The sequence below is a fragment of the Acipenser ruthenus genome, chromosome 2, assembly GCF_902713425.1.
Source record: "Acipenser ruthenus chromosome 2, fAciRut3.2 maternal haplotype, whole genome shotgun sequence".
NCBI classification, from domain to species: Eukaryota; Metazoa; Chordata; class Actinopteri; order Acipenseriformes; family Acipenseridae; genus Acipenser; species Acipenser ruthenus.
In genome coordinates this window covers 8964855-8991403 of record NC_081190.1, presented here as the reverse complement: position 1 = coordinate 8991403, position 26549 = coordinate 8964855, and the positions used below count along the sequence as shown (strand labels likewise).

The 26549-nt window shown below is 37.1% G+C and overlaps 1 protein-coding gene across 1 annotated transcript; it reads left to right on the top strand.

Moving 5' to 3' along the window:
* Positions 1-5393: 5393 nt before the first annotated feature.
* Positions 5394-26005, top strand: LOC117974132 (tubulin-specific chaperone A-like). The gene is made up of 4 exons (XM_058988510.1): positions 5394-5600; positions 14879-14984; positions 23928-24014; positions 25406-26005. The coding sequence occupies exons 1-4, from the start codon at positions 5548-5550 to the stop codon at positions 25484-25486; spliced, it is 327 nt and encodes a 108-aa protein (XP_058844493.1). The 5' UTR covers positions 5394-5547; the 3' UTR covers positions 25487-26005.
* Positions 26006-26549: the final 544 nt, after the last annotated feature.

Sequence of the window (26549 nt, the reverse complement as noted above, 5' to 3'; positions counted from 1 at the left end):
GTCTGGCTTTTTTATGTTTTTCTTTCAAAAGTGGAGTCCTCCTGGGTCTTCTTCCATGGAGCCCACTTTCGCTCAAAAAGCGACGGATGGTGCGATCAGAAACTGACATACCTTCACCTTGGAGTTCAGCTTGTATCTCTTTGGCAGTTATCCTTGGTTCTTTTTCTACCATTCGCACTATCCTTCTGTTCAATCTGGGGTCGATTTTCCTCTTGCGGCCGCGCCCAGGGAGGTTGGCTACAGTTCCATGGACCTTAAACTTCTTAATAATATTTGCAACTGTTGTCACAGGAACATCAAGCTGCTTGGAGATGGTCTTGTGGCCTTTACCTTTACCATGCTTGTCTATTATTTTCTTTCTGATCTCCTCAGACAACTCTCTCCTTTGCTTTCTCTGGTCCATGTTCAGTGTGGTGCACACAATGATACCAAACAGCACAGTGACTACTTTTCTCCATTTAAATAGGCTGAATGACTGATTACAAGATTGGAGACATGTGTGATACTAATTAAAGAAACTAATTAGTTTGAAATATCACTATAATCCAATTATTTAATATATTTTCTAAGGGGTACCAACAAATGTGTCCAGGCCATTTTAGAATATCTTTGTAGAATAAGCAATAATTCATTTCTTTTCACAGCTTCTTTGCTTTATTCTATGACATACCAAAGGCATGCAAGTATACATGATAAAATAGCTTTTAATTTCATCACTTTTCAGGAGGAATGAAGCATTATTTCAATGAGCTGTAAGGGTACCAACAAATTTGAGCACGTCTATATATATATATATATATATATATATATATATATATATATATATATATATATACTAAATTCACTACTCGCTTGGCAAAAATCAGTGTCTGCTCTTGAGGATCCAGCTAATGCACGTAATGTTCCCAGGTAACTCAGGTGAATCCAATTAATTTATCAAGCCAGGTACCCAGCTGCTTGCTACACCTCTTTAAGGAGATGTAACACCCACAGAACTGCAGTATTAGCATGTTGTTCCGAGACATTGGCATTCAACTTCAATCATCCAGGCCCTCATTCTCTATCAAACAAAAGTTATTCACCAATTACACACTCCAGTGGTACATCGAACACCAGCCACCTTACAGGTTACCCACATTTGGGTCTATTCATCAACTTACACCTGCGACACCTGCTACAGTCCCAATATTGGTAACTTTGCTATGCTATTGCATGGCAATGGATTTAGAAACCTTGACATAAATATGGAGATTCCTTAATATAAACATGAAAATATATACAGGCTTCATAAAATATTTAGAAATTGTATAACTGAAGTGAAACATGATGCTGTTTTAATTTTAGTAACAATGGAACGAAATAAAAGGACACAATTTGAAGAATCAATTTCCAGAAACATTATTTAAAAAGAAAAAAAAAAGTGTCTTTGAATGTTTGGCTCAAAGTGTACTTGACTTTGCTATGTTGTTAAGTGTTATGGGAAAATGAAATAAAAACAAACAAATACAGTGTTTTAACGTACCTGTAGCCTGATAAATAACTGCAGTATCAATATCAAGGCATTGTCAGTTCTGCTGACTGGCTGCAGTTTGTATTTCAAGTAAAGGGGACCTTGGTGCCTGTTACATGAAATTGCATTAGTTTTCACCACAAACACAAATCAATAAGACATTTGGAAACCAAGATTTGAATGTTACTGGAAGTGTGCATTTTAAGTATAATATATTACCAGTCTATAAATGTGGGTGGTCTACTCAATTGATCTAAATAACGGACGCTCTTTGGTATTATTAATTGACTTCCCCCTCCTGTGTTTTCCACACTTTGAAAGTAAACCCAACACACAACACTCAAGAGACGCCGATGCCCAATCACAGAGGCAACCTTGGTACACAAAGCATTCAAATGAAATATTCTAAACTATTTCATTACCAAACTATCAAGACTATAGTGGTATAGCATTTCCTTTACCTTGAGCACATGCATCTACAGTGATCTGATCACTGGCATTACAACACTATAGTGCTATAGCATTTCCTTTACCTTGAGCACATGCATCTACAGTGATCTGATCACTGGCATTACAACACTATAGTGCTATAGCATTTCCTTTACCTTGAGCACATGCATCTACAGTGATCTGATCACTGGCATTACAACACTATAGTGCTATAGCATTTCCTTTACCTTGAGCACATGCATCTACAGTGATCTGATCACTGGCATTACAACACTATAGTGCTATAGCATTTCCTTTACCTTGAGCACATGCATCTACAGTGATCTGATCACTGGCATTACAACACTATAGTGCTATAGCATTTCCCTTACCTTGAGCACATGCATCTACAGTGATCTGATCACTGGCATTACAACACTATAGTGCTATAGCATTTCCTTTACCTTGAGCACATGCATCTACAGTGATCTGATCACTGGCATTACAACACTATAGTGCTATAGCATTTCCTTTACCTTGAGCACATGCATCTACAGTGATCTGATCACTGGCATTACAACACTATAGTGCTATAGCATTTCCTTTACCTTGAGCACATGCATCTACAGTGATCTGATCACTGGCATTACAACATTTTATAGGATTTTTTAATACTAGAAGGCCAGAATAACATTTTTTTTTTAACTTGTAAAGGTACGATTACCCTCCACATTTCTGAGGATGGCATTGTCCAGGGAAATGTGATCCACATCAGCTCACTTTAAACACTGTTGAGGTAAAACTTATAAGAAACTAATCTTCCAAAGAGACAACCATTAAGCCTCTGGACTATTTCAAAGTATGCAGGTGTCAAAAAATAAACTGTCATGCAGACAGTAAAGGGTTAAATTGGGCTATAACTGCAACGGAACCAACATTGAGTGAGGGATGCAGTGTTGTACTCTATGGGATAGGCATAATTTACACGGGGACATGGGGGACATGTCCCCCTCACTTTTTCAATGATGGGGAAATGTGCCCCTCACATTGCAGGAGCACTAAAACTTTTATTTCACGATAATTGGTATAATCACTAGTCAGTATAGAAGTCAATGGAATCGGATCCAGGATCACTGGAGCCGGATCATGAGATGGTGTTTTACTACGAGGATCTGGATCAGTCTCCACTGATCCGTAAGGTTGATCCGATCCTGGAGCTGCACACACCTTAACTAGGGAAACTGACCAATGAAGAGTGACCATACAGTACGTGGCGCGTAATTTGAAGACTGACAAATTTGTATACAGCCTGAGATCACAGTAATGTTGGGGAAAAATAGCAAACAGATGGACAAAGATAGAGGAGGATGCACTACGCTGCTGTATCCAAAACACAGGAAAATGGTTTAAGTTTGTAATTCACCATAGCTTGTGTTATTTAATAATGTTATCACACTGAGGTTTCTGTCTGCTTACAGTTTAACTTTTCATTTTAAATTGAAACAGTGAATTTAAAACAGCAAAATTACATTTGTGCCTTTATGTGCAAATACATATAGACATCAGTAAAAGCTAAATACATTACCAATAACTTTTTACACAATTATTATGCCAAATTAATCACGATATATAACTGATTCTAAATGATTTTGCGCTTTAAATCTCACAGACTCTCGCATCTATTTATCAAGGTTCCAAAAACTCACTCTTGGTCACATTTTACTAAACATTTTTAAACTAACAAATAAACAATTACCATAAGTAACATTATCGTATTCATCATAGTAAAGTTGAGTTCTCACCTGTAAACACGTTTAAAGTTTGAAACTCATTGTCTGGAGCTTGGCGTTATTTACATTATCGTCAATACACTGTGGTTTGATGTGCAAGGCACATCTGCTTATATTAAGTGGATGGAATAGTTGTAATAGCAAAATTGTATTAATCTTAAGCATTTCAATTTTGGGGAAATCTCAAGGTTTCTAGAAACATTTTTCAAGGGCAATTCTCATCCCTCTCATGAAATTTGCATTGTGCCACACTCGCTCCAGTGCTCAACGCTGCCTCAGGGGCTGGTGTTCTGATAATCTGCGCTACCGCTCAAGATGAGCTACCTACACAAAGTACGCATGCCCACACAAAATGCGCATGCGCCGTGATATGTTTTTGACTTTACTTCCTCCCTCTTCAATTCACGCCCATAAATCCGAGCTACCATTTTCGGTAAGTTATAATATATTAGCTTATAACTTTGTACAGGTATCAAATACTGTCAATATTGCTATTAACTATAGATAGGAAAGCATGTACGGGCTATCCAAAACCGGTGTAGCATGAAGAAGTGCATCCCATGAGATAGTACACCCCTCTCATCCACGGTCTTTAACTCGCAGACGCATCGCAAAGCATCACCTGATTTATAGTATTCAAAATCCTTTAAAAAATCAAATTTTGTTCAAAAAAATTAAATTTACAGACACTATAGACTGCAAGCTTCTCAGAGTATAGTTTATTTTAAATTAACTTCTGCTATACTTTTTCAATCAGGGTAGTTCATTCTGAGGGGTAACACAGTTTTTCAGACTAGTCTGACAATCTGAGCTACCGGGTAGCTCAGCCTGAGCAGGAGGTAGCTCAGATTGTCAGAACACCTGTTCTACTGAAAACAAAGTGCTGTTAAACATTCTTTTCTGCACAATCTCCCTGTGCTTGCCAATTTAGCTTTATACTTGAGGACAGGTCATTCTAAGAATTATTTTGTGTCCAGTGTGTCTTAAAAACCCATTCAAACGGTTACCCATTTAGTGACTCGTTTAAAAGACACATTTGAACAATATGGCCAGCAAAATGATCATTTACAGATATCTTAAAATATTTGAAGATATCTTAAAATGCAACTTGATATATCTCTAAATTACGATTTGGCTTGCCATATGAACTAACAACAAACGTCCTTCTTCTCCTAGTAGACATCAACAAGTTGGTAAACAATAAACCACAGAGGCGTATGGTAAGCCATACCGCACAGGTAAAGAATAGTAACTGTAGATACTGTGATATATGACTACTAAACGCAGCTAGCTAAAGTAACAAACAATTCCCATGGCTGCACCTCCAGACATTTCACGCACGTCCTGTATTTACTGCATGTCAACTTACTTAAATCGTTTATTTACCAGCAGGATAAACAAAACATACATGCATAAATAAAGCGTAAACTAATACATGGTTTGTAATGTACTATTTTACATTTTTTAATACCGTACTACAGCGTACAATGTATAAAGTGAAACAACATAAAGTAAATATTTATATGCATAACCTAAATCATACTACGTAAATATAACAACTTCAGTAACTTAATAATACTTCCACAGGTAACCAACCCATTACAAATGACCCGGTTAAGTAAATTCCCATACCGTGCGGTGGTGTCACATCCATGCTCCGAAAAACTATTGATTCAATAGCGCGTATGCAGTTCCTCAATGCGCATGCGCCGTGAAAGGACACTCATTTGAATCAGACAAGCAGAGCAGCGGCAGTTCCAGGTTTTATTCAGTCGCATTTTCAGCATTAGCGTCTTAAAACCCACTTCTTATACTTCAATGGCGGATCCACGAGTACGACAAATTAAAATTAAAACCGGCGTAGTTAAACGGTAAGTGTTTGCAAAATGTGATGGGCAGTGAGGGAAAAGTAGCCGGCCTGGCCTTGCCTAAAGTGGGATCGAGTACATATTCCAGGGGCTGCAGGGGTAGTCAACGTGCAAGAGGCTTCAAATCCAGACCGATGCTTTTGATCAAGTATAACTGCCGTGCAATGGAGTCTTAGTTGTTTTTTTTTTTTTAAATGTTCTCCGTGATATTACATGGTGTCAGTAGTGTTGAAAGCGATTAATCTTTGGTTAAAGTGTCATTTGCAGTCGCGCAGTTTACAGTATTTGGCCCAACCCCATTCAACGATAACGACAACACGTAAGGGAGACAGCCATGATGCAGCAAACAATACGATTTCTAAGGCAGCTTGGACTGCTTCTGTTTGGGTAAAGATAAACGGAGATAGATAGCTGGCTTGTGTGTTATATATATATATATATATATATATATATATATATATATATATATATATATATATATATATATAATCGCATCATCGGTTCAGTATAGTGCTCTGCATCGTTCTTTGTGGAGTTTTATACCACAGGCCTTAAATACTTACATTCCGCAGTTACTAATCCATAGTGACATACAATCTTTTAAATGTAGTGTGTTTAGAACGTTATAAAACTGCTGTTTTGTGTAGGATCTTAATAAAAATAAAAGCGCATATTGATTTCCATGTAGTTTATCTTGCTTTTGTAAAATAAAATCAACTTCTTGCGCTTTCTGGGCTAAAGAGGTTATTGAGGCGTAATAATCATAACTGATCCCACACAGGTTCTCAATCCAAAATAATATTTTTAGTTTGTCTATCCTCAGCTTTGTGTATATATTACAACGTCTAAGTTAGCTTTAAAAAACCCCAAAGTAAAACAAAAAGCTGTCTGTGTATAATTCAGCAGTGCAGCCTGTACAGACGTGGTCTGGTATTTCCAACTATTAAAACAAATATGGGAGGGGATCACAGCACCTTTTTATATTGACCTGTGGAGAGATGGAAATTACACTCATTGCATAGCAGTTTGATTCATTACGTTTTTACTATGAGTGTAATTAGCTTGTTACCTATACACTGTGGCTAATCAATCTTGTAGTAAAACCTGGAATGGTTAAAACTCCTACGCAATTGGAGGCTCATTTCCATCCATGCTGTCACCTAAGATGACTGGCATATAATGTGTTTTTTTTTTTTTGGCATTATAAAGCCTTAACCCCTTCACAGCCAAGCGTTTTTGTCATGGATGTCAATGTGCCAAGCATTTGAGGAGCGTCTTTATCACCTGTATTTGAAGTGTTATACAAAAAAGGCTGTGTGGTCCAGTGGTTAAAGAAACGAGCTTATAACCAGGAGGTCCCCGGTTCAAATCCCACCTCAGCCACTGACTCATTGTGTGACCCTGAGCAAGTCACTTCACCTCCTTGTGCTCCGTCTTTCGGGTGAGACGTATTTGTAAGTGACTCTGCAGCTGATGCATAGTTCACACACCCTAGTCTCTGTAAGTCGCCTTGGATAAAGGCGTCTGCTAAATAAACAAATAATAAATAATAATAAAAAAACGTATTTGACAGTAGTATTGAAAAAAAAAAGTTTTTATTTACTAACACTTTCCAAAATAAACTCTTTTTTTATGCTTACACAAAACCATTTATTTTTTTATTTTTTTATTTAAGTTGACAGAAAAGGGATTTTTTAAAAATGTATTTAAAGGATGTTACCTTAGGTATTCTGGGGTAAACAAACATGTATTTTTTTTTTTTTTTTTTGTGGACAATTTAACATTAGTCTATATTTGTAATACTCAACATAATCAAATTCATCACAACTGCAATGCCAACCGGTTGCATAAAAATACTAACATTGTGTAAAACAGCTAAAAGTGTGTACATTAAACTATAAACATGTTTTTTTGTATGACCATATAGCAGTGTCAGGGCCCTGGCAAATGACATTTAATAGAGAAAAGTGTAAGGTACTGCACACAGGCAATAAAAATGTGCATTATAAATACCACATGAGAGATACTGAAATTGAAGAAGGAACCTATGAAAAAGATCTGGGAGTTTATGTTTACTCAGAAATGTCTTCATCTAGACAATGTGGGGAAGCTATAAAAAAGCAAACAAAATGCCTGGATATAGAGTGAAAAGTATTGAATTTAAGTCAAGGGAAGTAATGTTAAAACTGTACAATGCATTAGTAAGACCTCATCTAGATTATTGTGTTCAGTTCTGGTCACGTCGCTACAAAAACAATATTGCTGCTCTAGAAAGAGTGCAAAGAAGAGCAACCAGAATTATCCCGGGTTTAAAAGGCATGGCATATGCAGACAGGCTTAAAGAATTGAATCTATTCTGTCTTAAACAAAGAAGACTATGCGGCGAGCTGATTCAAGCATTCAAAATTCTAAAAGGTATTGGCAGTGTCGATCCAGGGCACTTTTTTGACCTGAAAAAAGAAACGAGGTCCAGGGGTCATAAATGGAGATTAGATAAAGGGACATTCAGAAGAGAAAATAGGAGGCACTTCTTTACACAGAGAATTGTGGGAGTCTGGACCAGTAATGTTGTTGAAGCTGACACCCTGAGATCCTTCAAGAAGCTGCTTGATGAGATTGAGTGATCACTACGCTACTAACAACCAAACAAGCAAGATGGGCCGAATGGCCTCCCCTCGTTTGTAACCTTTCTTATGTTCTTATTACCTGATATTGGGGTAAATGAAAGATACAGAAGTATCGTGATTTTTCGATACCGTGTTTTTTTTTTTTGTTTTTTTTTTAGCTTTTAAAACATAACTTTGTAATTGTGTGCTTTAAAAACAATATAAAGTAAGTTTACTCATAGCTGTGAAACTCCTGCGTTTTGAATTGAAATTTGATGGAGCTCCCGGGGTTGGGGAGGTGGGATCTGGCTTAGACCCCTACAGGGCAGGCTCCGAGTGAGCTTGGGAGCGGAGACTTGCTGGGCTGATCTTTGTTCTCCAGAGGCCAGTAGCCTGCAGACATCCGCTCTCGAGTTCCTGGGTGTAAAAAGACGGCGATCGGCCCGTGGGATCGGAGGACGCCCACTGAGCCTCGGGTCCCTGAGCTGTGTGGAATCACCGCGGTGAAGGAGAAACAATAATAATAATTGGGCATTCCAAATTGGGAGAAAATCAGGGCTAAAATAACTAGAGATTATAAATTTTAAAAAATGTGTTAATCAGGCTAGTCTAGTTTAGCATTATACTCTGTATTTACTTGTTTGGCTTTCTATAAGATTTGAACAGTATAGATTCATGGAAGTGTTATGTTGTTTGTGACTTTTTAATAACATAAGAAATGTTACAAACAGAGATCCATCTGGCCTATCTTGCTCATTTGGTTTTTTATTGATCGAAGCAAGAACCTCATCAAGCTATTTCTTGAAGTACCGTGTGACTCAGCTTCCACAACAATGTTTCATTTTTTCATTCCTTGCTCACATTTTTAGGACACTTCTAAGATACCCCTGTATGTAAAACATCTGGCCTAGTTATAAAAAGTCTGCTTCAAGGAAAGTATATATATATATATATGTGTGTGTATGTGTGTGTGTGTGTGTGTAAACAGCAAGCATTCCACCATGCTGTAGCATTATCAACTGTGTATTAACATCTTATGCACTTTGTACTTGCGAAAATCCCAAGAAGATCCCAGGTATTGTGATAGTATTGAATATCATGATACTGTGCATGGTATCGTATCGATACTCCCTAAATGAGGTATTGCAGAGGAAAGCCTGTAACAAGAACTCTCTCTGTGTGCAATAGTTTGTAAGATTGTCCTTTTGACATCAACTACATTTTGCCAGTTGACCCATATTTTGAAAAGAAGGTTGTATCACAAGACCTAATTGACCTCGAGACCGCTTGAGATTACATGAGCAGGTTTCTATGAACTTCTAGAACAATTGATTTTTTCCCAACATAGCAGCTTTTTATTTTATTTGTTTGTTTATTAAATTTTTTCTTTTACCTCAATGAGTTTAATAAAAGTAGTCAAAAGATTGCATATAGCATGTCATTTCTGAAACCTGTGTGACTGGAGACAAAATTGTTTTATAAACTGCAGATTTTTCATTTCTTTTTCAGTTTTGGAAGTCGTAGGTTATTTTGGATTATCAGTACTGTGTAACAAGTACAAAATAAATACAAAGATGAAAACCTATCAAATCAATTTACGATGCTTTTATGACTATCAAAATTGACCATGATATTGTATAGTAATGCAGGAATCTTAGCCCCTACGTATTTGAGCTTGTATCACATTTAAGGATGCTTACAGTAGACACAGAGACGCACACATGGCTAATGTATGAAAATGTCGTTAATCCTGGTTTTGTCACAAAACTGTGTGCCCATTGTATAATATTATAAAATAAATATAGCATTTAACTAAGACAACTTGGGCTCATACCTACATATGCACTTAGTTGCTGTAGTTTCACTGCACTTTAGAATTTACAGTTAAAATCTGTACAGGCCAGAAATTAGGCCTCATTGTTATGTTTAATTTTATTGTGTCCAGTATGTATCACATTTTATACCGTTGTGCTTTGCACATGGTCATTAGAATTTAGTTCATTTGTATGCTTCCAATTAGACGGAGTCAAAGCCCACCTCAAAACAGCGTCTGACCTGTACTGGCGGGCTGTCCGCTTTTCACACTTGGTTTACTGATTAAGACTTTACAACATTTATTTAAACGTTTTGCATAGAAAGCTCGCTACTACTAAAGCCTCGTATGCAGTAAGGCTCTGAGGCAAGAAATGGCATACTCAAGAGGGAAATATGTCCAATTATAGTAATTCGGAATTGATTGTAAATAGTTTACAGCCTACGTAAGGTGTACACAGTGTGTTTGCAACATGCCAATACAGCCTTGACTTTGACCTGCTGATTAAACAAAACTGACATCAGTAGATTAGGGCAATTCACACTGCAATTCTGTGAGCTTACCTTTGAAAAGTCTTTTAACACTCCTGTTTAAATGTCGATGACATACCATAATTACAAATCTACAAGCCTTGATTTATAAAATAATTTTATATCACAAACCTATAGGGGGAAGGTGTATTGATTTTCTAAGGAAGCGCCTTCTGCAGGGGCCATTTCCTTTTTACACTCTGTTTTGTCCACTTGCCTCGTTTTGTAGGTCAGGTCTGGTTCTGCCATAGTGAAGTGGGCAAACTTTGTGCTGTATGTTTTTAAATACCTGTGATATTTTACCTGTACAGTGCTTGTGTGCTACAAATGGTGCAAACCTCTAACTCGAAGGGTGGTACACTGGACTTACTGTAGAAGTTGTGGCATGTTTTTGCAAACGAAAAATGCTTAATTAGTCTATATTCATATACTTCTAAACATTGTAAAGATTGATGTTTTGAAGTTTATTTAGATGCCTGGTTAAATGCTACAAATTAGATTTACACACCAGCTGGGATTTTTATTTTGTCAAGTAAACCATGCCTCCAAAATGCCATGTTCTGTCTTTCTTTGGAAGATAAAGTATTCTTTGTTGTGGCATGACAGAATCTACATTGTGAAGATCGGCGTAGAATGTAACATGATACGTTTAAAAAAAAAAAAAGGAACACTACAGCACGAAGAAGCAAAAAAAAATATTTACCTGTCAAGCAGGTTGCAGACAGTTTAGAAAAAATGTGTAAATAAATAAGTTTAGTAACAACTTTTCAGGTGCTGCATCATTTCCTCCTGGAAGTTCTTCATTTCTATTTTATTTTTAACTACAATGTACTATTACCCTTTTTATATATACCATCAATCGCAGCATGTTGCATTCTCAAATCATTTCATTCTCAAATCATTTAAATTGCAGAAAATAGTATCTTAATTTGTGCTATCTTCTCTGGGTCATATTTTACAGTATTCCAATCTAAATACAGTTTTTTTTTTTTGTTTTGTTTTTTTTTTAATTTAGTCGTTGCCAATTATTTTTTATTATTTTCTCCCAATTTTGGAATGGCCAATTATTTTATTACGGTCGGCTCACCGCTACCACCCCTGAGCTGACTCGGGAGGGCGAAGATGAACACACGCTGTCCTCCGAAGCGTGTGCCGTCAAGCCGACCGCTTTTTTTCAGACTGCAGACTCACCATGCAACCACCCAAGAGCTACAGCGTCGGAGGACAACGCAGCTCTCGGGCAGCTTACAGGCAAGCCCGCAGGCACCCGGCCAGACAACAGGGGTCGCTGGTGCGCTGTGAGCCGAGAGAACACCCTGACCAACCTAACCCTCCCTCCCCCCGGGCGATGCCTGGCCAATTATGCGCCGCCACTTGGAAGCTCCCGTCCTCGATCGGCAAAGGAATAGCCTGGATTCGAACTCGCGACTTGCAGGCTATAGAGCGCATCCTGCACTCACGTGGAGCGCCTTTACTGGATGCGCCACTCGGGAGCCCCCTAAATACAGTTTTGATTGCTGTAGTTAATTTGTTCTCGAAGCAATTTGGATTCATTTAGGGGATGCAATACATATGAATACTTTTTATGGTCAGTTTGTATTGATGTTATCACTACACAAATAGTACGTCTCCATTCATACCTGATGGCAAAGTCCAGTATGAACCCTTATTTGGCCTAATCGGTTCATTGTGGTGGTTCCTTTGGTGTGTGCTCTATTTTGATTAATATCTAATTTGAACACTGTACATACAATTAACTAGTTTTTTTTTTTTTTTAATATTTATGAAGTTATGTAGTGAGTTATTATCATACATACTGTGCAACAGTACATTTTCTGGTTCCTATTACTGTGTTTTAACTGCTGCCAAAAATAATAATAAAAAAGCAATAAAATACTGCTGCTGCTTTTTAAAACATTTCATGACTAATGTGGCAAATCTGTTCTGACCCAAACCTTTACAAGTCTGTCCCAATTAATTAAAACGAAATAGTGTTTGGAGAGGCAATTTAAATGCTTTCGCTCTAATTCCATCTAACACGTGCTGTTCATTATTGTCTTGTGATCAAAGACAGTGTTTCCATCACAGTGGTTTCAAAATGGGTTTATTGAGCTTTTTTTTTGTCTTAGATATTCTTGCTATTTTTATTTGTCTCAAAGATAATGAATATAAAACCATATAAACCATGCCATCTGTTTCATTTGTGCATCTTTAGTTGTAGTTATTAATGTGTTGTAAGGATAAAATGTATATTATCATTAATCTTATTAATTAATAATAAATAGATAGAACTTGCCTACTCTGTGTGTTGGATATTTTTCTACTGAAATAGAATTCATTGAACAGTGGCTTCTAGACTAAATCGTTTATAATTCTGAACCATTGCTGGCTGCACATTTACCAAAGTGTGACCTTGGGCGAGACCTGCAGTCACAGTGTAAAGTAAAACGAAGCACTGCCACGGTTTCCCTCTCCTCCTTTGGAAGTTAAAAATACTGTGCATGGCTTTCCTGCAATTTTGCACATTTGAGTTAGCGCCTTGCACAGCGGATGCCCTTAATAAAATGACAACAGTAATTTAGTTTTGTCATTCGAACTGGCACCAGCTACATGGCTCAAAAAATACAGTATTAAAGTAGTTTGAATGTGTGTCGAGTCTAATTCTTTTTTTTCTATTTTCCAGAGATCTGCTTTTCCATTAACTTTGGGAAAACACAGTGGCAGATTCATTTAAAACAAGCTCAGCTCCACCCTTCATATAAGTGGCTTAGCCTGTGAAAATAAGAAATTAAGATCAAGGGACATCCTTTTCATTAGCCTGTCGTTTGGTTATTTGCATTCCTTAGACTGCCTCGCTAAACATCCGCAAGTGTAATATAACTCATCTCAAGGAGGCTTAAGGCTCTTACCTTAGCATATGCTAACTATTACAAGATGTCTTGATGGAAACATATTAAAATTACTGGTAATTGACATAAAATATGACAAAGTGTTGTAGGCTTTCTGAGCAAAGCAACACACATTACAGAGGAGCAGGCCCATAATGTAACTGATTAATGAAGGATTGCTCAGGCGCACGCAGCTGATTTCATGAAAAATGAATTCTTTGTTGTCATTCCGACAACTCGGCAACCGCAGCCGGAAAAGACTATTAGCCAGAATCATTATCAATAGCGATATTTTCAAACTCTATTATGGCAATCAGGCTGGAATTTATTCAATAGATTTAGTTCATTTGGTGGTAATTGATAAATAATCAAAATTTATCAATGTACTTGCACACATTTCACTAACAATCAAGCAAAAGTGGCCCATTTACCACCTGACTTGGTCCAAATTAGAACTAAATTGATGATCAATTAATCTTAGAAGGGGCAGTGTTGTATTTTGTGGAGGAGCAGCAGCAAAAGTGGCAAATAAATGGAGTAAAGACAGGAGATTAGTGGAATGAGCAGAAAGGAGCTGAACCGCCACGGATCGCAGCTAATGAGCATGCAGCTGGGTTGCAAATTGGCAGATTTATAGCATCAGTATAAGAACTAAAGACAGAACAGTGGCAGACAGGAGTTTATAACTGATACCATCCCAATACTGAACAATGCAGCGGTGGTTATGCAGCTTGTTGATAATTGCTCTGAATTGAACAAGGGGGTTGGTAAACTGAACAGGCATCTTCCAGCATTTCAACAAATGTGTTAGTCTACTGTGACGTGGATTATTCTCAGTTTCAACAGTTTAAAATGTTTTTTTAAATGATCCTTAAATGCTAGGTAGCTACTGTATACAGGAGTGGGACTATGATACGATTACACTTGAGTTCTTAATTATTCAGCTAACATTAGCCACTGTAAAATACATTGTCAAGGTGAATCATGATATCCTACTTACACCAACCTCTTTGTTATTTGTACGTATTTTTTTGTCTTGAAATAAATCCTAATGCAATACAACCCCAACCCACATACTGTAGATGTATTTCTCTTCCCAGTTGAGATTTCTAAGCAGCTGTGTGACATAATCAAAATGGTAGTTCAAGAATAGGATTCAGTCAAATCTGAAAATTCAGATAATCAACTATAATATAGTAAAGACTAATTCTTTATTAATTCTTTATTTATGGTGAGGTGGGATTCTAACCATCTGGTAGCACCTAAATGCCAATGAAACTAAATAACGAATGAATGGAGCAAATCAAATAAATCTGTCTTTGTATTGAGTGAAAATGGCACGGTTTTATAAAACAATCTATGTGGCAGTAATAGACACTAGGCACAAGCAGTAGTAGAAAATGACAGTAAATCACTGATGGTCTTTCTCTGTTTTGTTCTGCAGATTAGCAAAAGAAAAGGTGATGTATGTAAAAGAGGCCCAGCAGCAAGCGGAAAAGGTTGAGAAGATGAAAGCTGAAGCTGGTGACGAATACGTGATTAAGAAACAGGTAAACTCAGACCATTTCCGTGATGGATTTCATTTTTACTAAATGTGTTTGTCTGCATGGAATGGAATTATCGGGCCAATAGAAGCTAAGTGAGAGCACCAACAAAAAAAAGGCTACTGAGCATTTTATGTGTTTTGGAGTATGGATATTCTCTTTTAACGAGTGGTGTACCACGGGGATCAGTATTAGGTCCTCTGCTATTCCTAATCTACATTACATTAATGATTTAGATTCTGGTATAGTAAGCAAACTTGTTAAATTTGCAGACGACACAAAAATAGGAGGAGTGGCAAACACTGTTGCAGCAGCAAAGGTCATTCAAAATGATCTAGACAGCATTCAGAACTGTGCAGACACATGGCAAATTACATTTAATAGAGAAAAATGTAAAGTATTGCATGCAGGAAAAAAAGTGTGCATTATAAGTATCATATGGGAGATACTGAAATTGAAGAAGGGAACTATGAAAAAGACCTAGGAGTTTATGTTGACTCAGAAATGTCTTCATCTAGACAATGTGGGGAAGCTATAAAAAAGGCCAACAAGATGCTCGGATATATTGTGTGAAGTAATTTAAATCGAGGGAAGTACTGTTAAAACTTTACAATACATTAGTAAGACCTCATCTAGAATATTGTGTTCAGTTCTGGTTACGTCGCTACAAAAAGGATATTGCTGCTCTAGAAAGAGTGCAAAGAAGAGCAACCAGAATTATCCCGGGTTTAAAAGGCATGGCATATGCAGACAGGCTTAAAGAATTGAATCTATTCTGTCTTAAACAAAGAAGACTATGCAGCGAGCTGATTCAAGCATTCAAAATCCTAAAAGGTATAGACAATGTCGACCCAGGGGGACTTTTTTGACCTGAAAAAAGAAACAAGGACCAGGGGTCACAAATGGAGATTAGATAAAGGGGCATTCAGAACAGAAAATAGGAGGCACTTTTTTACACAGAGAATTGTGAGGGTCTGGAACCAACTCCCCAGTAATGTTGTTGAAGCTGACACCCTGAGATCCTTCAAGATGCTGCTTGATGAGATTCTGGGATCAATAAGTTACTAACAACCAAACGAGCAAGATAGGCCGAATGGCTTCCTCTCGTTTGTAAACTTTATTATGTTCTTTTAAAGAACAATGTTGTATGTCTTTTAATTGACATCACACAAGAGCTTCTCTTGTTGGAATTAAAAGTGACAGGTACTGAGTGCAGGTTACCCCAGACCTAGAGATGAAACTACACCACAGTAAATGCCTTTTCAACCCAACCAAAAACTACTGCAGACCTAATTAATATAATGATTTAATTGCGTATTGTAACTTTAAAAGAAAAAATATATGTACAGTATATATAATTAGCAACACATGGTACTAATTTGGTTGCACTGACCCAAGTCCTCCTCCTTCCTTTGCCATGTCATTTTCTTTTTCATCAGTGGTAATGATTGGCATGCAACAGTAAAACTGCATAGCTGAACATCCTGCTGGGTGTACTTGAAATCCAAGATGATTATCAGCTAGTGTAATATGCATAGTTTTGTGTTGCTGTCTTCTGAACCATTTCAGTGTTCAACTCTGAGTCCTCAGAATACGGTCGGTGGTGCTGGTGTTGCACACCGGTATCATGTATTTTCCTTCGGTAGTTCCACTTCAACAGATGATTTAGTGAGACTTGCTAATCTACTGGTTTATTATTACTATGCCCGCTACAACTACAGGTGTGGTCTAGTTGAAGCAATATTCTTCTTTTGGCAAGAATGAGCCTCATAAAAACATGCACACATCTCCAGGTTAGCATATCTGGGATAATCAATATTACCAATAAGTACTGTATTTTGTATTGTATATCAATGTTAAGGTTTACCTTATTGGTCCAATTTTCCTATATGGAACTGGGGGACTTATAACTTGGTAACTGTGAATCAGAAAGACTTCTACAGTACAGGATTAGCCAAGGTCATTATGGTGCAATTCTGCCAATAAGACAGGTTGTAACATATGAGTGACATCCCAACTTCCTTGCCCGTAATGTGAAACTTGGATTCTTCCAGCCCGCCAATCAGAAACAGTTGCTGTACTTCAGCTTGTCGGAAATGAAGAATAAATAGAAAGTTGTCGCATCAAGTTGCAAAGCCTGCAGTATGCTGCACAATTAACAGGTTACGTGATCTTTCAATGAAGAACCCAAATACATTCATGTAAAAAGGTGAGCGATTTTATTTTTCTAAATCTGTTGCCTTTTATTTACTCTGTATTAATCCTTTTGATGTTTTCACCCAGAGGTTACTAATGTAACTAAACACTAAATAAAAAATATTGTTGTTCTACGAAAGATCAGGTTTATAAATTTCAGGGCAGTGTTAAAGTCCTTCATACTTTTAGATTAAAACAGGCAGCACTATCTCAAAGTGCGTGGTATGTAGGGTTTGGTAGTACTGTACTGGCATGCAGAACAGAGTTACAAAGGGGTACACTTGTGAACTGAGCATGAATGCAAGGTAATAACGAGCTGCTAATGTTGCCTTTGCTTTAAGCATGCTGTGCACGTTTCCAAAAAAAAATTAACTGCAGAAAAATTGTTACGGCTTGATTATTATTTAAAACACATTCGCAGTCATTTATAACAATCTAGGAAGTTCAGGTGGAGTAGGGTATTAAGGCTTGAAGGAAAGTAAAGTAATACCTATGACAGTAAATATTTGCATGCTGCAGCTAATAAGATCCAGATGTTTAAAATGCTAAACAATGCTGTTTTTAATGAGGGTGGGTTGTGGTTTGTGAACACATTTTCTTTGCTCGTTAGTGTGTTTGGATTGTCAGTAGGATAAGGAAGAATTTCCAGGATGTCTCTTATTTAGAGTCCCCTGTAGCTCTTCTGATTGATTTGTTTTCTACACATGCTTCCTAATTTGTACTTCATGTATTAGTTATGTAGCTTTAAGCACTGCTGTTAGAAATGTAATGTTTTAAACAAAGTTATTAGTCAGCACTCGCATATCCAACCCTATAAAATTGACTTCAGTGACGGTTAAACGCGTGTGACACATTTGATTATTTCGTTTGAGCCCATTCCAACCCTTGTCCGTTTTTTCAGGGAACACAAAAATGATGCAATATCAAAAATACATGTCTGAAAAGACTGTGTTTTAAAATAAGTAAGCTTCCATTTAGATGTGCTGGTACTGTATTGGTTTTGTTGGTACGGTACTATATTTTCAACAGAAGTATTTTAATTCAGAACGATATGATAATGAAAATATCAGTTGCCAAAAGACGACACGTGGATTGTAATACAGTACATACTTTTAAATCTGATATGTATTGTAGCAATATGTAAAATTCCCTGTTAACCACCCAATGGCAAAATGAAATCAGAATGTTACCCATGCACAGAACTGCATACAACGTAAAAGGTAATGCAATTTGGCAAAAGATTTAAAAAAAGACGCAGTTTCCAGAATTAAAAACAGTATCCAAAGTCAGTATTCAAAATGGCAGAATATAGTTCTCGATAAGGCTGTAACGTCACAGTTCACTTGCAAATGAATATGCACAAAAACAACTAAAGATCACAGATTTTAAAAAAATACATCACAGTATCTAAAACTGTTTAATGATTTAACTGTTACATTACCGTAGCTTGTCTGTTCGCTTTGTTTTGGCTGCATTTTCGTCAGGTGAAACTGGAGGAAGCGCTTTGTAACTGCAAATTACAGAAAAATTCAACAGATATAATTAAAGATCAAATATAAAGAAATTGCCACGGTCATGCATATTCATGGGCAGTCAAGACTGGGGTGTGGTTTGGTAGCGGGTATATTTATTGTCTATCTATTAATTAATAGCAACTGCTTCAGACTGATGTGGCATGCAGAGAAAAAAACTGCGACAAATATTCAAATAAATTGTAGCATTGAAGAGATGGGCTTTGTATCGCAAAACTGGTGATGGAGTCAGAAATTGCGTGTGACGGGTAAGTGCATTAATTTGTTACATATATATGATAGGGATTGATTTTATTCTTAATACAAGGGCGGTAAAACGCGACAGACGTGCATCTGGGTAACGGATGCCCGAGTGCTGACTGTGTACAATGGTTACATGTGACTGGATCACCCCAGATCCTACAGGGAAGTTTGGGTGGAAATCTACAGGGAAGTAATTTCTCTACAATGGCCCACATAGTCATCACTTTTGAGACTGTTCCTTGTGAAACACTCCAACTAAACACTGACAGTCACTTCTCTGTCAAAATCATATCTGCCGTCTTCCCGTTGTGACACAGCTTTAATATTGCATTACAAATGTGTGGGATGCCATTTATACGGCAAACTATTCAGTCATGTGAGTGACAGTCCACTTAAGCTAAAGTGTGTGAAACATATATTTGCAAAAAGCTAGCCTGCGTAACATTGTGTATGTGGAGCTGTTAGCAAAGTAAGCAGCTGTAATGCTACTGCACACAAATCACATCATGGGAAGGTGTAAGCCTTTGTTAACATTGAGGGTATCTTTTTAGTGTAATGATATGCTTAAAATAGTGTTTTCTTTCACCTTTTGTGATCTTAAAATAATGTGTATATGAACCTGAGATTACTGTTCACCAAAATATGTAAGATAAATGACAGCTACTCTGTAAATGCACACGTTTTGATTTAAAGTACAATTTTTCAGTGCTTTAGGGCTGAGAGCAAAAATCAATGTTTGAAACTTAAAATGCCTTAAGTTAGGGGGTTAAGGGGTGGGGTTAAATTTGCGATCAAGTTATTCATTTGACAGAATCAATATTTTCTTATGGCTTTCCTTATCCACTGGTGATGGGATCATTCCGAGGCATTGAAAGGGTTTATAGGTGTTTTGCACGTGCTTCAGTTTCATGTCTCGCTGTGTTCTGCTTTACAGAAAGTGTTGCAAAGCTCATATCACGAAGGACTCTGCATCTTGAAATGAAATGGACTATTGATGTTTGATAATTTTTTAGGTAAATCTTCAAAATCATATATAGACCATGACAAAAAAAGGCATCAAATGAAGCCTTAATAACATGGAATGTGATTATTTTCTCAAGGCTGGTGCGTTTAATTTCACAAATACCAAGATACCAAAGTATTTTATACAGAAATGCAGCATGCAAATTTACAAAGGGTGATCTTGGTTAGATACAGAAATGAGCCTTCAACACACATAGCTCTATGACTTCATTGCTGCCATTCAATAAATAAGCCTATGGGTGGCTAGTGTAAAAAATACCTTCCAAAAATAGACGACAGCTACTGTAGTACCAGGCCACTTACAATATGTCAGGTGTTTAAATATTGGATGTATTGTTGACAAGCTCAAAGCATTCTGCATGACAGCCCTACTGGATTTGACATAACTTTCTAACAAGGACACCTGTACAAGAAATGACACGTCCAGTATGTAAGCCTTTACAAACAGAAAACTGACCCTACTACCGCCTTGTTTCAAAGGCTAGCTGTACAAATGATGACGCTTTGAGAGTGTCTTCACGTTACCAAACGGCTGTATTACATGCTTTTTTCCATCTTTGATTATTGATACTGTTCAATAAAAATGAACCGTTTTGAGGACGCATTTGTTTTAACCTCCCACCATTCGTTGCTTCATATACTGGTATACTGCATGAAACTTTATGTATGATAACCAATCGCAGATTTCACTCACTTTAGTGGATGCTACCAAACTGTAGTTTGATACCCAGGGATTTTCTTGTCAAGAAATTTAGTAAATAAAATACAGCTAGATATTTACTTTAAGAAAATGAATATGAAGTCCTATGTATTCACTAGCTAAAACCTGTAAAATAATTCCTTGCTTTAAAAAGCCGTAAAGCACCTTTTTGAGCTGCTTCTGTTCTGTGTTTTGTGAACTCCTCTAATGTCAGTTATTTCGTTCTCCGTCTGTTGGCTCGTTGTCTTGATCCACTGGTTCATACAACCCCTTAGGTCACAGTCTTATGTATCATGCCATCCAGTTCCACTTTCCACAATCTGTACATTTAATAGACAGTTGTAATGGAAACAAATGACACAAAAGATTCTGCTGCCTTTTTGCTGACATTTGTGCACTGGTAGAAGCCAAACAGTAATAGGGATTGTGTGTGTGTGCTAAAAGCTTCTCCTGCTGAAACCTGGATCTTGTAATGCAGTGAAGGTGATCACAGTCTGATTTCCCGCACCTCCCGAGCTTCTGTAGAAACATTTAAATACATATAGAGTATATGTATATTCCATATTCAAGCAGGGTATCACAAATACAGAGGGTAGTTCATTGAAACAGTGATTGTTCCTGAATCCCCTTTTCACATCATAATAAAGCACAATCATTGCTAAGGAACGTTTAATATCAGGAAGAGAGAAGCTGTTCTACAGCCTTTGCAAACAAAAGATTCTTAAATAAGGTGTTTCATTATTTGTTATTTAGTTCAGTTGTAACGATCCATATGGGTCAAATGTATGTGTTTCTTTACATTTATATAGGGCTTTTCACACTACACCACCAAAACCCGGGTTGAGTGTACACGGGGCGGCCCCGGGGTGAGACCCCCCTGAGTTCAGCCCTGCATGCATTCACATTTTCCGTGCTCTACAATTCTCGGGTTAAGATTCGCCCTGGGGTTGGACGTGACCGTGTCACACTGCATATTTTCAACCCGTGTCAAACACAGTGGCGGAAGAAAATATCCAGCATGGCTCCCGACATGGCTTTCATTTTTTTTTTTTTTTTTTTTTTATTTTGCGAAGGAGGGCTCGTGTACAATAAGCTCGGAGGAGGCGCTGGCAACGTGTACTCCGTGCAAGACGTAACTTTTTCAGGTTACTACGACAACAATCGCAATCCCGGATGCTACTTTTAAGTTTATTTTTGTTCCAGCCAGCTGCTGCTGGATATTTTCCTTTGCCCAAAGACTGAGCAGCTTCCGGACCTCATCGTCGCTCCATAACACTATTGCCGTTTTTATTTATTTTTTATTTACAACCGTGAGCGGGTCTGTGAACCTTGCCCCTTGACGTTTGTTTTTGGCTAGTGTCATGCGCGTTTTCAACCTGAGGCGAGTGTAACCCTGTTGCATTCACATTTAATTTTTCAGTTTTGTCTCGGGTTGAAACTAGCAATGTGAAAGCGCTTGCTGGTTGCCCCAGATCGAAATGGCTAGTGTGAAAAACCCTTATAAGATATGCAGGATGTCCCGTAAGTAAGACGATATAAGAAAATACCATATTGGGCAGATTCTCTGTTCAGTCGGACAGACACACACTCTAATCTGCACCACACTTGAATATGTTCTGAATTTAACATCTGAAAAAAATAAACACCACCAGTATTCTGCAGAAGTATTATTTTAAAGCATTTTCTGTGTTTGTATAAAATACTCTCCTGGAAAATAGGATATATATGGATGCTATTGAAAATGCCATTTCAAGTATTATGATGTTTAAAAAGACTGCACTTGACAGATTAAATAAACTGGTCTTTTTTCAGATGAACAGATGAATCTGCAATCTTTTGACCAATCAGTACTTCATTATGTCTTCTAATCACAGTAGGATGCTTATGAGGCAGTAAACCACACGCTTTCCAGAATAAATGCTTTATAAATGAATCTCACTGATTACAATATATATCATACATCTGTTGCTGTTATTGACTGTTCAAAAAGCATGTACTATACATATTAGAATTTAATTTGGTGGGTTTTTTTTGGGGGGGTGGGGGGGTTCTTATAATGTATTAGTCTATTAAACTAGAAGAGTATCTGGTAATTTCTGGTTCTGATTAGACTGGTTAAAGCGTGCTTCTCAAGCGGGTGCCAGTTTAGAAATTCTATTCTGCGCGGTTGGCGAGAGTAATATTGAGCCTAATACATTGTGCTAGGTTGAGTAATAACTTTTTATGCATGATAAGCATCAGGAATATGAACCTGCTGATCTCTGCTTTCCATTTGTATAGACTTTCGTTTTTAGACGGCGCCTCCTGCAGCGAGCTCATGGTGTGATCAATAACTCAATAACATTTTTCATGCAGTAATTATTCGTGTGATATCTGAGCACACCATTTCTTTATTACTTTTAAGCTGTAAGAGATATACATAGGAAATGTGGCTTTTTCTGCACTGATTATTAACACGAACAGGACTTTTTTATTATAACTTCTTACATTTTATATTTATATGGCTAAATTTAATTGATATTACTTTGTCTCCCAATAGTGTTAACACATTCATGCTATCCTTGCTAGACCGAGGTTGTGCTAACCTTTCTCTCCATTGATTGAGTACTGTTTGCTTTTGGGGTTCTCCATACAGGTGTTCTCTGCTTTCTTTAGGGCCTGTACTGCCACAAAGCAGTTTTGGTTTTAAAAGTTATATATACTCCAGGAAAACCAAACTACAATAGTAACATTGTATATTGAAAGTGGTTTAACTCGTAACATTATCCTTTTAGAAAGCTAGTGCAAACATGGTGCTTTGACCTGGTTCTTTTTGCAAGCCCCACTAGTACTTAAACGAATCCTTTTAAGCTCAGTTCCCACAGTCATCTATAACTGTAACCATATATGGCCATGAAGAGGTGTCAAACAACTAAAAACTGTAGGCTTCATGCAATTGGGGGACATGGACTTGGATTCACATCTTACCACCCAGAGATCAAGGCTGCAGATGTTGGTTAACATGTCTCCAATCGCAGGTTTCAGTTATGCCGCTTCTTGCTGGCCATCCTTAATCACTTCAGTAGGATTGTTTCACTGTCAGTCATATTAATTGTCCAATAAAACTGTCCCAAGAAGTAAACATTTCCAATATCAACAAGAAAGCTTATCTGTGTGTCTACCCTTCTGAGTACTAACATGAGCACCAGACTTTCTTGTTGTATTCCATCTCAATTGTTTTTACTGTAAATGGTATCTTCCTCTTGTGTTTTTTAGATTGAAGTCTTGCAGGAGTCCCAGATGATGATCCCTGATTGTGAGCGCCGCTTGGGAGCAGCACACGCAGACCTTAGGCAGTTATTAGTAAGTATCTTTTACCAGCACTGCTACAAACGGTTCATTAACCTTCCAGTCTGCTTTGAGTTAAAACACTGCGTTTTCTTTTTTTATATATAGATAGATATATGAATATTGCAAGCAAACCAAGGATACGTATTTGTCTGGCAGACTGCTAAATCCTGTATTGCATTTTACAACAATAAAACCTGTTATTTAGATTTACATAGGGGGGAAAGAATTAAAAAAAAAGATTCCATAATGGGGAGGGTTGATAATAAACATGGATTCAAAGTTTAGAAAAATAGAAATAGTTGACATGGTATCAAGATGCTATAAACACAGCCAGTGTTTGTTTTCAAACGCATGCTTCCTTGAGAGAGGTATGAAATATACTGAAATCTGATGTAGCTGGCTCTTTTGAGCAAAACAATAGGGTTAGGGTCAAGTGTTCAAATGTTCAATGTGTGTAGTCAATTTGTTTTAGTTTAGTGTGTGTGTGTGTGTGCGTATATATACTCAAAAATGAATGAATATATATATATATATATATATATATATATATATATATATATATATATATATATATATATATAATGACATTTAAATTATCTTGGTAAATGAATTGACCCTATTAAAACCAGGAATTCCAAGATCAAGAAAAATATATACAAATAAATAAGAAAGAGGATGGAATTTATGGTTTTTGAAATCTCGAATGGTTTTGTTGCACTAATATCAAGAAGTCATTTTTCTCTCCATCTCCTTTGAGCTTGTCTAGAGAATCCTATGTGCCAGGATTACAAAAGCCTTCCTCGTGCCATTAACATTATATGACAGTGTAACCTTTCAACTCTGTTAGCCCCAAGTCCTCCCTCTGTCTGTTTAATTGGCCCATCTAGAGTAGGTAGAGCTTGCAGAATTAAAATGTCATGTCATATGCTTTGAATGGAGTGAGGAATGCTGTCCAGTCTCAGCACTTGTGATACACTAGACAAGCTCAAAGCCAGGCTAACTCACTGTGGGAGCAGTAGAACCCAGACCAGCTCCTAAAGACTGCAAACCCCATAAAACAGTAAGGGATGTTAAAATGGCAGTTGGCAGTTACAATGACATCTAAAGCTTCTTATTGTTTAGATGAAATCAGATTTCCAAATCCAAGATCAACTAAAGAACGGTTAGTGGATAATAAACTCAAACTAGCGTCGTGGATCTGTACAGTAAATGACCCAGGAAGAATTTCAGATTGAGCCAGATCCCATTGTTGTTGATTTTCAGCATTACAGTTCAGTGGAATACCCCTTCAGCACTTTGTGACAGAAGGATGAATTGTAAACCCTGTATGGGGATTGCCACCGTAACAAGGAATAAGTCAATTAATGGGTTTAAGCTTAGACATGTGTGTTTTTGTATTACAGGAAAATGAAGCAGACTTGGCAGAATTGGAGGAGTTCAAAGAAGCACAAGCCATGCTGGATTCTGTCAAGCTGGAAGGATAATTATTGATGGATTGCTTTATATACCTGCACTGAGTCCATTCTATAAAGTTGGACCACTTTTTGCAACAGTTGTGCCTAGACAACGAAGATTTGAACCTGATCACAGATTTGATTTGATTTCTATTTTTTTTAATTTTTTTTTTTAATTTAGGATAGTCATAGACTTCTTGTTCTGTACAAACCTGCAATTAAAGTGGTGCTCTTCTGTATGGAGCGCTGTTAAAATATCAATACATTTTTATGATTTGATCATCTTTTATTGTTTTAAAATGAATATATGAATATTCACATTTATTTTGTATCCAGTTTAGAGAAGTTAATTGCATACTACAGTTTAAGCTAGGCAGAGTTTATGAACTCTAAATGGTTGTGCAACTGTTTAGAGGTAATGGGAGAATCAGTAAGGTATTTATTAAAACTAGGACAAGGTTTTGCTTGACCCCTGTAAATATGCATATACACGTGTGATCTGAAACTTGCAGTGTGTGTTTAAATTAAACTTAAGACCAGTGCAGTGTACTAAGATAGCAAATTGCTTCCTTATCTGCTAATTGAAATTAATTAGGAAAAATGGGAAGAGCCCATTCTACCACTCGCAACAAACGACATGTCATGTAATGCCTAATGTATTTTTCAAAAATGCAAAAGAGAAATATTTGTGTGTGTGAGATTATATATATATATATATATATATAGAGAGAGAGAGAGAGAGAGAAAGCTATAAGCTTTTAATGTACTATAGACTAAAGGTAATATTGTATTGACTATGGAGTTTACGCATGTACTAGCATTTTTGTTCAGTGTCACTTGCACAAAAGTGCATTGCCAGCATGGAAAAGACCCTGCTTTCAGTTTTTAATGAAATCCATTGAGGTAACACACAACCAGTGTCTTGATTTATAAAATCTCCCCAAAATTGTGTTTTCTTGGTTTACAGTTCCAACACATTTCTATTCTCTGTTCTTTAAATGTATGTTGAAGGCCTAATTTCACATGACAAACTCACTACAGAAGTGGTGTTGTTTTGGCGAAGTGTGTGTCAATAGCAATACACCCAGGAGGG